Here is a 14,827-nt window from a genome sequence, read left to right on the forward strand (position 1 = left end):
ACTCTATAGCAGCATCTGCCGAGATTCGAACATACGACGACCGGTTTTTAGGCCAGCATCGTACCCCGAAGCTAACTGGACGGCATCAAATATAGAAGAAAATTAATTTTTTCTCTGTTCACTTTTGAGGAAAAGTTCAAAAGTTCACCATTCATCATCATAAAAGTATTTTTACGCTCTCACGGAAGCATTATTTTGAAGCTTGAAGGTTGTAGAAGATCCCGAACGATTACTTGCTTCCCAAAAACACAACGAAGAGGTTATTATTTTTAACTGTAGGAAGATGAAAGATGTTTCGAAAAGCGCTGCAAGCTCTGAACGTGTGGAAAAGACGCCCGAACGGTTGCGAAACATTGACGTATGTGTTATGAAACGTAATACAGAAGCTTTGAGTGCTATCCTAATTTTTTCCGGTAAAGTCGTTTATTTTCCGCAAACGTACTCCACCGGATGTGAGGATGTAACATAATTTGCTGGTAGATAAAATGGCTATGAGCGATGAGATGAATTATAATATCCTAAAACAGAAAATTGAAACCGAAGCTACATAATTGTGGCAAATTATATTTGGAAATTCTACTTAAAGATATTAATAACAATTAAAAAATCAAATGATAATTGATTAAAATATTATCCAAACTACAGAGCGGGATGAACCTTGCTCAATCAATAAGCAAATAATTATATTATAAATCAACTTATTAGCACAGGCTCATTTCATTTGGTTATACATTTCTCATTTCAGGCCCTATTCACCCTCTCCACCATCTGTCTGGTCAGTGCGGTCCCGGTGGAATCGCCAATTCCATCCGCCGAAATTGAACCCAGCGCAAACAAGAAGACCGAAAAGCGAGCAATCGGTTTGGGATATGGTCTGACCGGATTCGGCTACGATCCGCATTCGTACTCGGCCAGCGGCTATCACACGGCTGGCTACCATCCGATCGGTTATGTTGCCCCGGTTGCCACCACCACAGTATTCAAGGCCGGATATGCGGGAATTCCAACGGCCCACTATGGTGCCGGTAAGTTTTCACTCGTCGCGTCGCCGCTCGAATAATTTGCACTCGATTATGATTATGACACTTCGTTGACGGTTTGACATTTCCAACGTCGAGTGGTTGGTATCCACTCAATTTGTTCAATTAAATTCTATAGCTTTAAATTATTGCTGAAGAGAGAATTTAATTACATGCGTACTATTTGATCCTGCAGGTTATGGCGGACTCGATGCATACGGTAAATATGGTTACCATGGTTTCTATCCCGGGTACGGTACCGGATATGGTGCTCTCGGATACGGAGCTGTTCCGGCTGCCAGCAGCTACGCCAAAGTCGTTCAACCGGCTACCACTTCCTACAGCAAGGTGGTCCAGACCTATCCGCACTACGGAACGGCAGCAGTTGGATACACCGGTCTTGCCGGTTACCATGGAGGTTACTTGTACTAGAAAAACTGGATTTTTTCGATACGCTCCCGCCATTATGTAGATAGGTGACTATTTATTTAAAACTAGACTATAAACATGTAAACGAACGGATACAATTGTGATGATAAACAGTAATAAAATGGGTACAACTGAACGTATTCTTCGCTTCAATTCAGTTAGCTAAATAAAAATTAAAAAAACATTTACTGTCGTGTCCTGCCCACCCCAAAAACGACCAGATGGCAGGCATCTTCCGTTTAAGCGGATTCAGCTGAAAAGTACCGTATAATCTCATAATCACTGTTTCGAAAAAGTTCCCCAGCTTGCTTTCCACTTCACGGTTCATGTCCACCATTTTTATTGTGTCCGGCTGTCAGACGGGAACGGTTCAATACCAATCCGTAGAATCCGACGGAGGCAGTCATCGCATCGCATCGGTTCAATTGGCATGCAGAACCAATGGGCTGGCTGGTTGGCTGGGCAGCTCGGAGGACTGTTGTTTACCGGAACGAGCGAAGTAATAAATTAAAAAGTTTCTTGCCCCCCACTCCGTCCGTCCGCCTGCTTCGTGTTCTGGACTTGTGAATAGAATAAAAAACGATTGACTTTTGTGAGAACCACAATTTTCCACATCGCATTCCAATCGGAACCTATCTGTCCCGCCATCTGTCACATTAACTGCGGTATCTTGTCCGCTTTCCGTTCTTTTCCGGCGTCGTCGTTGTCGTTGGGTTCGTGCTTTTAGAATTTTTCCCCGTAGTTGCGTTGGGGCGAAAAATGGAAATCTCGACTTTCTATCGAATTAGATGTCATTAATCAAGCAAATTGGAATTTGAATTAATCTTTGCCTTTCCATGTTTCATTCTGCCGCCATTCAGTGTTCAATATAAGCTTTTGATAGATTTTAGGGGGGGATCTGCTATAAAATAAGATTATTTGGACGGGAATTAGACAAAAAACGGAACGAAAATATAGGAATGCGGTCGAAGCGAACTTTTTCATTTGTCCTTCGAACCATGTCGATTTTTTGTCTCCAACATTCAATTCGAAATGACACTGAATTAGGGATTTGTGATACTGACTCAAACAGAAGTTATGATTTTTGAGTTTATCTATTGAATGTTGTATGGCAAATTTTATGAAGAGTTAACATTCCCATCCAAAATTCTAAATGTTAAGATCAAGTTAAAATTTAAATATAAAAATTTATTAACTGCTATTTTTCGACTGATATATATGTATCGAATGATTGGGGTTTTGGCCGTTCAGTTAATAAATTATAGAAGCCCTGATGAAGGTCCGAATCCGCAATCGAGAAGTTGGTATAAAAAGTAAGATCTAGCGTCTACTGTAATTTATCTACTGAACGGCCAAAACCCCAATCATTAAATATAAAATTTTATCAATCACAAGCTATCTTTTAACAAAAAAAAAATGCAAACTTCATCGCAACAGGTGGAGTTTTAGGTGGTGAAAATATTTTAGAGATATCTGACGGAGGATGTTTGCTTGCTCTCCATTTACTTTTCTGGAGACTTCGAGTTTCGAGAGTGTCCGAAAGTCAAAGCTCATAAGCCGTCATCGTCACATAATTGTATGGAAAATCAATCAAAATCCTAAGATTACCTGATTCTAGGACAATAAAGACGAACCCCTAAACTCGATCAGGTCCAGACTGCGAAAGCTGAACGAAACGATGCGTGCTAGAAATTTGAAGTGCATAATAATGGACGAAGAAACAGATGTAAAATTTGACTATGAATCTTTGCCAGGGCCACAGTTTTATAGGGTGCAAGAAAGGAAAGTATTAGATCAGTTGAAACATCCAATCAAGTCGAAAAATTGAGTAAAGAGAGTAATTCCCGTCGTAGTAAGTAAAGCCATTCTAATTTTCATCATTTGTTAGATGGATTTAATGAATACTCCAAAAGTTCTTGTGCTGATTTGACTAAAACACACTTACCTTCCAATCCGTGAACTTTGAAATCACTGAAAAGCGATTATTAAAGCATATTATTGAAATTACGCAACTGACTTTTTTTCTTAAATTCGTCGTACCGTTCTAAAATCCGTCTATCAAAATTTTTCATCGTCCGAACTAAAAATCACAACAATGTTTACGAATCTAACGCGTGTAGGGCGGCACGACAAATGTTATTCTGCCAAATTTCTGCAGGTCATGCAGATTTTCCTGGCTGTAGAATAACGACACATCAACTATACCATCATAAACGTGTATTGTCCACACGAAGGAAGACCCGACGACGAGAAGGAAGCGTTCTTTGCGCAGCTGGAAGCAACGTACGACAGCTGCTCACGACGGGACATCAAGATCGTCATCGGGGATATGAACGCCCAGGTCGGCCGGGAAGCAATGTATAGACCGGTGATCGGGCCCCATAGCCTGCACACCGACACGAACGATAACGGCCAGCGATGCATCAACTTTGCGGCTTCCCGAGGCTTGGTGATCAAAAGCACCTTCTTTCTCCACAAAGATATCCACAAGGCCACCTGAAGATCACCTGACCACCGAACCTGGAACCAGATCGACTATACGCTCATCGAGGGCCGGTTTTTCTCGAACATCACCAACGTACGCTCCCTACGGAGTGCGGATATTGACTCGGACCACTATCTAGTAGCAGTACATGTGCGCTCAAAACTATGGACGGTTTATACCTCGCGACCCCTCCTCGGTTAAACATTCGGCAACTAGACAACCCGCGAACTGCCGAAAACTACGCGCGTACTGGATGAAGTTCTGCCTTCCTCTGTGGAGCTTGATGCTTCGAACCTCGAAAACGGATGGAGCAGGATACGCTCGACCGTCAACGAGGCCGCAACCACGGTGCTAGGTGTGGAAACCTCGAGTGCACGAAATGATTGGTTTGACGGGGAATGCCAAGAAGCGAGAGAGAGAAAAAAAAAGAGCTTGGAAAAACTATCTGAGCATATCCACGAGAGAGAATTTGGCCGGAAGTATCGACGAGCGAGGAATGAGTTGACTACGATCCTGAGGAGGAAAAAGCGCCAGAAGGAGCACAGAGATCGTGAGGAGCTAGAACAACTATTCCGGGTTAATGACATCCGCAAGTTTTACGAGAAGGTGAACCAAACTCGCAAGGCCCACACACCAAAACCTGACATGTGTAGGGACGAGGGAGGGGATCTAATCACAAACGAGCGCGAGGTGATCAACAGGTGAAAGCAGTTCTTCGACGAGCACCTCAACGGCGATATAGCAGTAGGAGACGCAATGGAAGTTAACCTCCGAGTACCTACAAACGACAACAGCGTACCGGCTCCCGGTCTCGAAGAGATCCGGCGAGAAATCGGTCTGCTGAAGAACAATAGAGCCGCCGGAAATGACCGGCTCCCGGCTGAACTCTATAAAAATGGCCAAAAACCGCTAGCAACGGCACTTTACTGGCTGATTTCAAGGATTTGGGAAGAAGAGAAACTACCAAGGGAGTGGATGGACTGTCTGTCCCATCTACAAAAAGGGCGACCGGCTAGACTGCTGTAACTACCGCGGCATTACGCTGGTCAACGCCGCCTACAAGGTGCTCTCCCAGAATTTGTTGCGTCGTTTATCCCCTGTATCAAGAGATTTCGTAGGGCAGTATCAGGCGGGCTTTATGGGGGCCCGTGCTGCTACGGATCAAATTTTTACTCTACGACAAATCCTTCAGAAATGTCGAGAGTACAACGTGCCCACGCATCATATTTTCGTGGATTTCAGAGCAGCATACGATACCGTTGAATGCGAACAGCTATGGCAGATAATGCACGAGTACGGTTTTCCGGACAAACTGACGTGGCTGATCAAAGCTACTTTGGAACGAGTGATGTGTTACGTCCGCGTTTCGAGGACACTCTCAAGTCCTTGCGAATCGCGCAGAGGGTTGCGGCAAGGGGATGGACTGTCCTGTATGTTATTCAATATCGCTATTGAAGGTGTGAGCGGGCATCGAGAGGAGAGGAACGATCTTCAGCAAGAGTAGCCAACATCTAGCCTTTGCAGATGACCTCGACATCATTACTAGAAACCGTGGGACGGCGGAGGCAATCTACGCCAGACTAAAAACGGAGGTTAGGAGGATAGGGTTACAAATCAGTGCGTCGAAAACCAAATATATGGTAGGAAGAGGCTCTCGCGAAAGTAGCGTTTGCCTCCCACGGACAGTGACTATTGACGGCGATGAACTGGAAGTGGTTGATGAGTTCGTATATTTGGGATCTCTGGTCACCGCCGATGGTTGTCAACCTACTATATCGAAAAGCTCGATAATTCCTCCTAAAAGGTAGCGACATTGGATAGATTTTCAACTTTTGATTGTAACTTGGGGTCGTCTGCAAACAAGAGTCGTGGACTTTTAAGCAGGTAGTTAACGTCATTGAAGTAGACAAGTTAAAAGGCCGAGATGGCTACCTTGTGGGATTCCTGAATCAGCAGTGAACGATCCTGAGAGATTACCTTTAGGTGGTGATCGGATAGGTATGAACGCGACCAATACAGCAACGGGATGCGTAGCCACATTATATTCTTGACATTTTTGCAAGATCTGTCGGATAATGAGAATTTGATCCATAGTGGCACAAGCACCCATTAAGCCCGCCTGATAATACTTTCCGAAACTTTGTAAAGAATTTTGCAGAGTATCTTGCAGGAGTGTTCATCAGCGCCCTTTTTGTAGATTGGACAAACAATTTTATCCATTTGCTAGCTCACTCGACAAGCTTCGTATTGCAATCAATTAAACTGTGTTGTACATAAATCGTGAATCCCGGATGACCTTAATAATCTCGAGTTTTGCAAGTTTCTGAGGTGTTCATGGGTGGTTTTACAAACAAATTGTCCTCACAGTAAAGTAGAAAACAATTCCCTCCATTGATTAGCCTAATAAAATAAAGCGGATTTAAATATTTGCTATGATATATAACATTTCGCCGAATATCGTTTTGCGGAACACCACTTCTCGGTTAACCATAACGTGGAATATAGAGTTTCGCGGAATACCATTTCGCGAAAAACCTTACGCGGGATGTACCATTTCACGGAAAATCTTTTCGTGGAAAGTACCGTCAAACGGCGTAACTTGCAACAGTTCTCAACTATGAGTGCAAGTGAAAACTTATCTGTAGCACATTTAAGGACATTTAATGAATACAAAGCTATTAGGTCTAGATAAAATATGCGATCAACATTGGCTGTTGTAGAATTATTTAACTAGTAACCCCATAAACGGGGTAGCTTGCAACAAGCAATATTTTTTGGAAATTGAACGAATTTTATGATTTGTATGGATTTCTTCTCAATTGAATATGCAAATGATAATCCGACTTGCAATTTTTAATGCTTTTGCCATGAATATACGCATAAATGACCTATGTCACGTTGATGAAAATAATTTATGAGCCCCGTAGCGGTAATTACGAAGTAAACTTTTTATATTATTCATGCAGTTGATATTCCATGTCCGGATACGATAGAGCTGCCTTCTTTGAGGATCATTCACAAATTACGTAACGCACTTAGGGGAGTGGGAGTTGTGTAACAACGTATTTCACGTCGTAAATTTACTATGCAACATCGCGTCACGAAGGGGAACGGGGAAGTTAAAAAGCATCGATATCTTGGTTACGTAATATATGAATATTCATTACGTTACGATTGATCACAACTAGACACTATCATATTGCTGGTCGATTTCTCTTAGTAAGGATATTTTCTTTTTGGCCTATTGTATGGCCATTTTCAGTATATCCAGAGAAAAATTGGCATATTTCCGACCTAGCGAAAGTATCTTACATTCTTCAGGTATGTTTTAGTATTGTTTGATGCAACATTAAATGATAACTTGCCTCGTGAAGTTAACGGAACACAGCTTTTTATATCTACCAGCTGTTACAAGTTACCCCGTTTAAGTACTTGTTTTACGAATAATGTGGTAACAAGCAGGATAAACAAAACTAGTCATCATAAATCAATCATTTTGTTTCCTTATTATTAATTTTACTATAAAAAACGTACGTTGGGTATTTTTATTTGGAGTGCTTGTGGGCGACACAAAAGTTTTACAGACAAAAAATTTACAATGAATTTGACACCATGTTGTAGGATTTTTCAAAAATCAACATCAGCAAAACCAAAACAGCATAACATAACAGTATGTAAGGCTTCTATGAATTGTTATCAACAAGATTCAGTGACTGATATAGATTAAACATGGAAGTAACAGATATAAAAATACATTAAATTGGATCAATATAGCGTTGTTGCATGTTACCCCGCTGTTGCAAGTTATCCCGTTTGACGGTACCATTTCGCAAGGGTGATTCTCTCCTTACTCGCTGTCGCTCGTTCGGACCCAACTGAAGTAAAGTAATAGAGGTCATTAGACCTAGGAAAATAAATAAACCTAGATAGAGGTGATCAGTGGCCGGTGCTTCCGGCAAAACTCGCGGCCTGCCTTCAAAATCCCCCACTTGCCAAATTTGGTTCCATTTGCTGATTAGTTCTCGAGTTATGAGAAAAATTTGTATTTTATTTGAATTGGAGCCCACCCTATTAGGGAGTGAGGGGTATCTAACTATCATAAGAACCTTCCCCGGCCCTAAAAACCCCTACATGCAAATTTTCACGCCGATCGGTTTAGTAGTTTTCGATTCTATAAGGAAATACCGACAGACTGGCAGACAGAAATCCATTTTCATAGGTGTAGATTCCTCTGGTAGCTTCTTCTCTGGGTTTAGAATAGTGGACTAGACTTTTGACAATGACGTTTGGCTGTTGCGAATACTTTTTGCGGAATACGTGAGGGAATTGACATGACATTGCTTTTGTTGAAGTTAAGCCAGCAAAGATTCTGTAGAGAGGAAAGCGAGAGAGAAAGTGAGAGAGAAAAAGAGAAAGAAAGCGAGAAAAAATAGAGAAAGAAAGGGAGGGGGAAAGAGAGATGGAGAAGGAAAAAGAGAGAGAAAGTGATAGAGATAAAAGGAGAAGGATAACTATGGAGGAAGAGAAATAGAGAAAGAGATAGATCGACAGACAAACAGAGAGATAGATCGACAGACGAACAGAGAGATAGATCGACAGATAAACAGAGAGACAGATCGACAGATAAACAGAGAGATTGAGAGAGATAGAGATAGAGATAGAGATAGAGATAGAGATAGAGATAGAGATAGAGATAGAGATAGAGATAGAGATAGAGATAGAGATAGAGATAGAGATAGAGATAGAGATAGAGACAGAGATAGAGATAGAGATAGAGATAGAGATAGAGATAGAGACAGAGATAGAGATAGAGATAGAGATAGAGATAGAGATAGAGATAGAGATAGAGATAGAGATAGAGACAGAGATAGAGATAGAGATAGAGACAGAGATAGAGATAGAGATAGAGATAGAGATAGAGATAGATAGAGAGAGAGAGGGAGAGAGAGAGGGCGAGAGAGAGAGGGAGAGAGAGAGGGCGAGAGAGAGATAGAGATAGAGATATAGATAGAGATAGATAGAGAGAGAGAGGGAGAGAGAGAGAGAGAGAGAGAGAGAGAGAGAGAGAGAGAGAGAGAGAGAGAGAGAGAGAGAGAGAGAGAGAGAGAGAGAGAGAGAGAGAGAGTATCTTCATCTTTCAGCGGCAGTTTCCGATCCCCTATCGCATCAGCTTCATTCGCTCAAAGTACGTTGATACAGCTCTTGTTGTTTTATTACCAAAACGAGTGTGGGATGCACATCACAATCGATAAATTTATCACACATGTTATTCGCAGTGTTTTTCGAATGTAAGTAGAAAGCAGAATGTAGGTACTATATAGGAATGTAGGAAGTTTCCCAAAGTGTGGAGAATTCACAAGTAGGTACACTTTAACTATATATCCTACATTTTCGTAGTAGCTTTTATAACTATTGTATAGCTAAAACCAATGAAACAAGCGCTTGATAAGTTACTATACAACAAAAATGTTCCTTAGATATTAATCAGTTTGGCTTTTCCCGAAAGATGTGTTGTCACGAATGTAACACAGTTCCGTTTAAATAATCTCAAACAAAGCGCGTAAGTAGACCGGACGTGTTCGACAGAGTCCACCAAAGAAGCTGTCTGCCCTTTCTATGCACAATATTTTATCCTTTAATTAACTTTGTGGAGCGTCTTAGTAGAATACGAAACCTGAAATTAAACAAAAAGAAAACTATCCCACTTAAATTCTACTCTCTATATTTTTTCGCGGCAGATACGTACTTCGCCTACGACTTGCAGGCTTCATCAGTGTCTGTTTTCGAACACGGTCACGAAATTTTTTAGATAATCAATGTCCTCAAATGCAGCGTAATCACATTTCACCACAAATTGAACTCGGTGGCAGGGTTGCCACATGCACAGATTATTCTGTGTTTAACAGATATTTGAAAGAAACCGCCTGTACAGAATCTGTATGCATAGAATACAGATTTTCGCCAAATTACACAGATTAAACAGATTTTTGCGCTTTTACATGAGAGTGAATGAGACGGAAATAGTCAGCAAAATGACTCTCTATCTCTTTCACTCTCATTGTTTTACATTGGACAGATTTTTGCACAGATATTTTTCCTCGCCCTAAAGATTGTCAGATTTTTCCAACAAAAAACACAGAGTTATATGTGGCATCCCTGCTCGGTCGTTAGGTGATAGCTCTTTGAACTTAAAGTATTTTTTTATTGTTTAAAAAACAGCGTAACTCTTTCATTTATACGCTGTAGTATTTGTTTTATATATTAAAAATTTTCAAACAATTATTTATAATAGTTTTTATGCTTTTAATGAATGTTCACTGTTCATCAATGATTTTATCTATTGAATAGATTTGCCCTACTACTTACAGTTAGCCTCGGGTACGAAGTTGGCCTAACAAGCCAGTCGTCGTATGTTCGAAACTCGGCTGGGAAGTGCTGCTCTATAGTCAGCAGGATCGCTGCACTAGCTCCGTAATTGTCCTGTACTCTAATAACCGGCTGCGAAGTCTGTCGATAAAGAAGGGTCAAGTCCTCAACAGGACTTTTAAAACCACGACTTTGCTTTTTTGCCTTACTGTGATATGTGTCTTCGTGGTAGATACTTTAGTCATCCTGATTTCGTCTGGTAAACTGACAGATCCAATTAAATAAGTCAACGCGTCCTGTTATTGTAATAGTTGCATGTTTTAAAGCTGTTAACTTTACACATTAGCAACTCTTCACAATGGATGGTTGCCGAGAATTTCAAAAAAGTTGCTGTGTTTGTTTAACCATGTAATGCTAAAAAGCATACAAATTTGGTCATAATCATGTTGACATGATAAAAGTTTTGTTCTATCACATCTCGAAACGTCTGCAACTGGTTGTTGTTGTTGTTTTCCATCTGCTCAATAACGATTACAACCATCGAAATCGAAAACGAGCCACAAATAAACACTATTAGAACGTGAGCTGATGCCTTCGAGCTGCACAAATCCGCCCGAAGTTTATGGGTTGGCCACAGACCAAACCACCGACAAACTTTACCCGTGTGCGTGGTACGACGACGATGCTAGCTGCAACGATGATGATGATGCAGTGAGTCTCCGCCCGGGTCTACTACGAACAACATGCCATCGCAGCCATTTACAGTTGGCTGTCAAGGTGCAATTTCATGGAACACTAACTTTGGTATAAGACGATTTAGTCGGTGTGCAAACATCACCCATTCACACTCCAAGTCATACCCAGACAAAGTTTGTCGGCACCGCCAACCCCCGTGCGCCGGTCGTATCCCGGTGACATAAACATTAACCGGAGCGGTCTTCGTGTGAATGCATTTCGGTATCTATTCTGTGTGTTGTTGCATAGTGCGTCTCGTGGTGCGCTCCTCTCACGTGATTGTACGAGCGCTTTGTTTCTTAGCTGCTGAACACACGTGTTGGAGGATCCACCGAAAAGTCTGCATCACGTCACTCGCATCCATTGTATCACCGCCGCCACGCCGTATTGGGAAGTAACATCCGTAGTTTAGTGGCAAATGCAGCTTAACAGCTCCTTCCACGGGGAAACCTTCCATGGGCGGAAATAAACAATTCCATCAACAACATAAGCCCGTGGCAGGGTGAATAAGTGCCGGGACGAGAGCTGCGCTGTCTGAGCAATTTTCACACTTCATCAAACTGCCACGGTAATCTGTTTAGAGCGGCGGCTGGATTGGCTAGGCAACGAAAACCCTTTCAGACTTGTAAACTAGCCTCGGTGTGATCTTATAGTTAGTCAGCTGGCGCTGGGAAATAGGCGAGATGAGATACCATTTGGGAACACTGTCAACTACCAACCAATTCCCCCCAGCAAACTTCGTGGGTGGCGGGTAGTTAGATAGCAGTCCGATAATGTGATTTATTCGTGCTCGAATAACTTTCCTGCTTGAAATAGTTTCAGCTGCTCGGAACAGCTGCCTCGGAGCGTTTAAATTCTTCCAGAAGCACGAGGTGCTTGTGAATGCTAACACTGTCGTAGACGGAAGGTATTACGGCACATTCCTGCTGTTGCTGACACGACGGTTATGATAAAGATAATAATATTTGCAACTTTAATTTGCGAGTTTTCAAAATTTTGCGCACTAAACAAGTTCAAAATGAAAAGTTTCACCATTCACTGGTAACGGAAAAGTGGTTGAAAGAATTCAATTATTTAATTTTCACTCAATCCGATTGTATACTGATCACACTGGCTGTCATTCAGCGAGAGTAATAAATCAACAATCTGTCGTGTGTGCACGCACCGATTCCGGACTGTCTAAATTTGCGTCCGAAAATGGTACACACCACCGACACCGGTGTAGGTACTCAAAAAACTTTTGCTGTACCACTCTTGTCCTCGATCGAATTTCACCATCCTATTCTGCACCGGAGATTGTTAGAAACAGGCATAGAAATCATATCTGATTCTCGTACCCTACATCCATGCAAAACTTTTTATAAAAATATGTTTTATGCACAGATCCCCGATGCACGTACGGTGCTTGGCAATGTGTCGGACTGCCAGAGCGTATTTTATATATAATCATTTTAAGCGGTTTGCTTTTCTACGAATAAGCACCGAATGCTTACTAAGTTGATGGTTGTCCGGACTCTCTTTGCAGAGAATTTCCATCCATCCAGGTTTGTCAAATCTGATTATTAACGTCAAAAGTGACCACCGCATCGGGCGCGCTTTCGCATGTAAAATTTTCCTTTGATATTTGAAGTCCTTTGGAGATATGAAACGGCCGCGGTTATGACTGCTGGGAGGATATATGCTGGAATACTGTTACGTGATGATTCAGAGCGAAAAATGTTCAACTGTACTTTTTACACCTCAGCAATGGCAGCCGGCAGGCTGATATGTAGTGCAGTGTTGCAACACATCAACGCACGCATGCACGTGGTCGTATACGTTGACAACGGCGCGCCGTCGGTGCCGGCGACAAAGTCGAAACATGCAGTATTACAGTCAGCGGCACAATTGAGATTGTTGCCAATGGTATTCAGTAGAGTGTCCATTCTGTTAAGGACATATTTTTGAAAAATTTGTGAGAATTAACCGATTTGAACCTATAGTAAGGCACCCATCTAAACCTACCCTACTACGAACAATATAGAAAATTCGATCCAGCATGGATAAAATATGGACATGGATTGGATGATTGGTTTCTGGAACTACGGATTGCTGAAGTGCTGCTCGAACAGCGAGAGCCACAAAAAGTTCAGCAGGAGATCGGTCGCGCAGGCGTGGAGAAAATCGGTGTTGGAATGCCCAATTCTACCAGAGTGGTAGAGCGACCAACAAGCTGTGATCGGACTTTGTAGTGATACGATGGGCAGAACGCAGGATCGTGTGATGAACTGGAAGTCGATCAACGAGAGGATGTATCGGAGGAGTGAGTGGAAGGTAGTTCCATCTACAAAAAGTGCGATCGCCTCGATTGCTTTAATTACTCCGAAATTATGCTGGTTAACGCCGTTTGCATTATATTTTCGTGGATTTCTGGGCAGCATACGATCCAGTCGAGCACAAGGAGCTATAGCAGATAATGCACGCGGTGCTACGAGACCGTAAAGTGCTTTAGCAGTCGAAAAGGAAGCCCGAGAACAAGGTGGCTTCATCGTTCGGCGCCTTGGGCCAGGAGCTTGGAACAACCGGCCAAACGGTGAAGAAGTACCCAGCCAAAACGAACATTCTTATGCGGAAGCGTGAGACGTGTCTGTAAATCATAGCTAAATCTTACCACAGAAATTACAGATAAACTCACTTAAGAGTATAGACACACGCCTCTGCTTGCTGATATATTTCTAAATTTACGATGCTTTGAAAGTACCCAAGTTATTGCGGTTACAAACCTTAACAAGATGATACAGACGGATCCGCAGCAAAGTCCATTGAATCCTATTTTGAAGTTTTTTTGAATTTGATAAGATAATTGAGAGATCATCTCGAATATCTGGTCTAAAATGTGTACCAGCATCTGTTACCCAAGAGGTTAAACGAGAAATCGGATTGCTGAAGATCAACAAAGCAGCCGGTAAGGATCGCCTACCAGTAAAGTTGTACAAAAAACGCTGAGTGTTCCCGCAAACGACATTTACCAGCCGCGAGCCGGGATGGCTCTTGCCGTATCAAGAATACCTCGACACACGCAAGTCGGTTTCAACCTGGTCGAGCTATCTAGCACGTTGGGTCTCTTTATTCCTGGTGCCGATGGGGTTCTTGAAAAGAACGGATTTCACTGCGCAGTCATTCGGCATCCTTACAAAGTGGCCGGCCCACCGTAGTCTCCCAACTTTTGCCAGGTATACGAGGGGAATCTCTCCAAGTAGTGCCAGCAACTCGCGGTTCATACGCCTACGCCACTCTTCGCTATCAGTTTATACTCCGCCAAAAATGGTCCGTAACACCTTTCGTTCAAATACGGCTGGTGCCGTATGTCTTATGTCTTCCGTAAGAAAAGTTATTGTCTCAAGTCCGTTGAGGACTACCGGTCTGATTACCGTGTAGTACATTGTCAGCTTTTGTGCGGCGGCGTATGCACCTTGATCGAAGCCTCTTGCAGATGGAGAAATAGGCGCGATTGATGTGTCGTTGAGTCTCCTTACTCGTATTATTAATTATTCATCAACCACTTTCAGTACATCACCGTCAACAGTCACTGTCTGTGGGAGGCACACGTTGTTTTCTACGGAGCCTATTCCTACCATGATTAAGTTTTCGACGCATTGATTTGTGTCCTCTAACCCTCCGTTTTTAGTCTGGCGTAGATTGCCTCCGCCGTCCCATGGTTTGCAGTAATGATGTCGAGGACGTCTGCAAAGGCTAGGAGTTGGCTACTCTTGCGGAAGATCGTTCCTCTCGTTTTGATGCCCGGATCACACGT

At 42.4% G+C, this 14,827-nt stretch overlaps 1 protein-coding gene across 1 annotated transcript; it reads left to right on the forward strand.

Moving 5' to 3' along the window:
* The first annotated feature begins 283 nt into the window (after positions 1-283).
* Positions 284-1,451, forward strand: LOC128739553 (shematrin-like protein 1). The gene is made up of 3 exons (XM_053835047.1): positions 284-358; positions 746-1,025; positions 1,216-1,451. Exons 1-3 carry the CDS (start codon positions 284-286, stop codon positions 1,449-1,451), a joined length of 591 nt encoding a protein of 196 aa, XP_053691022.1.
* Positions 1,452-14,827: the final 13,376 nt, after the last annotated feature.

Source organism: Sabethes cyaneus, chromosome 3 (assembly GCF_943734655.1).
Source record: "Sabethes cyaneus chromosome 3, idSabCyanKW18_F2, whole genome shotgun sequence".
NCBI lineage: Eukaryota > Metazoa > Arthropoda > Insecta > Diptera > Culicidae > Sabethes > Sabethes cyaneus.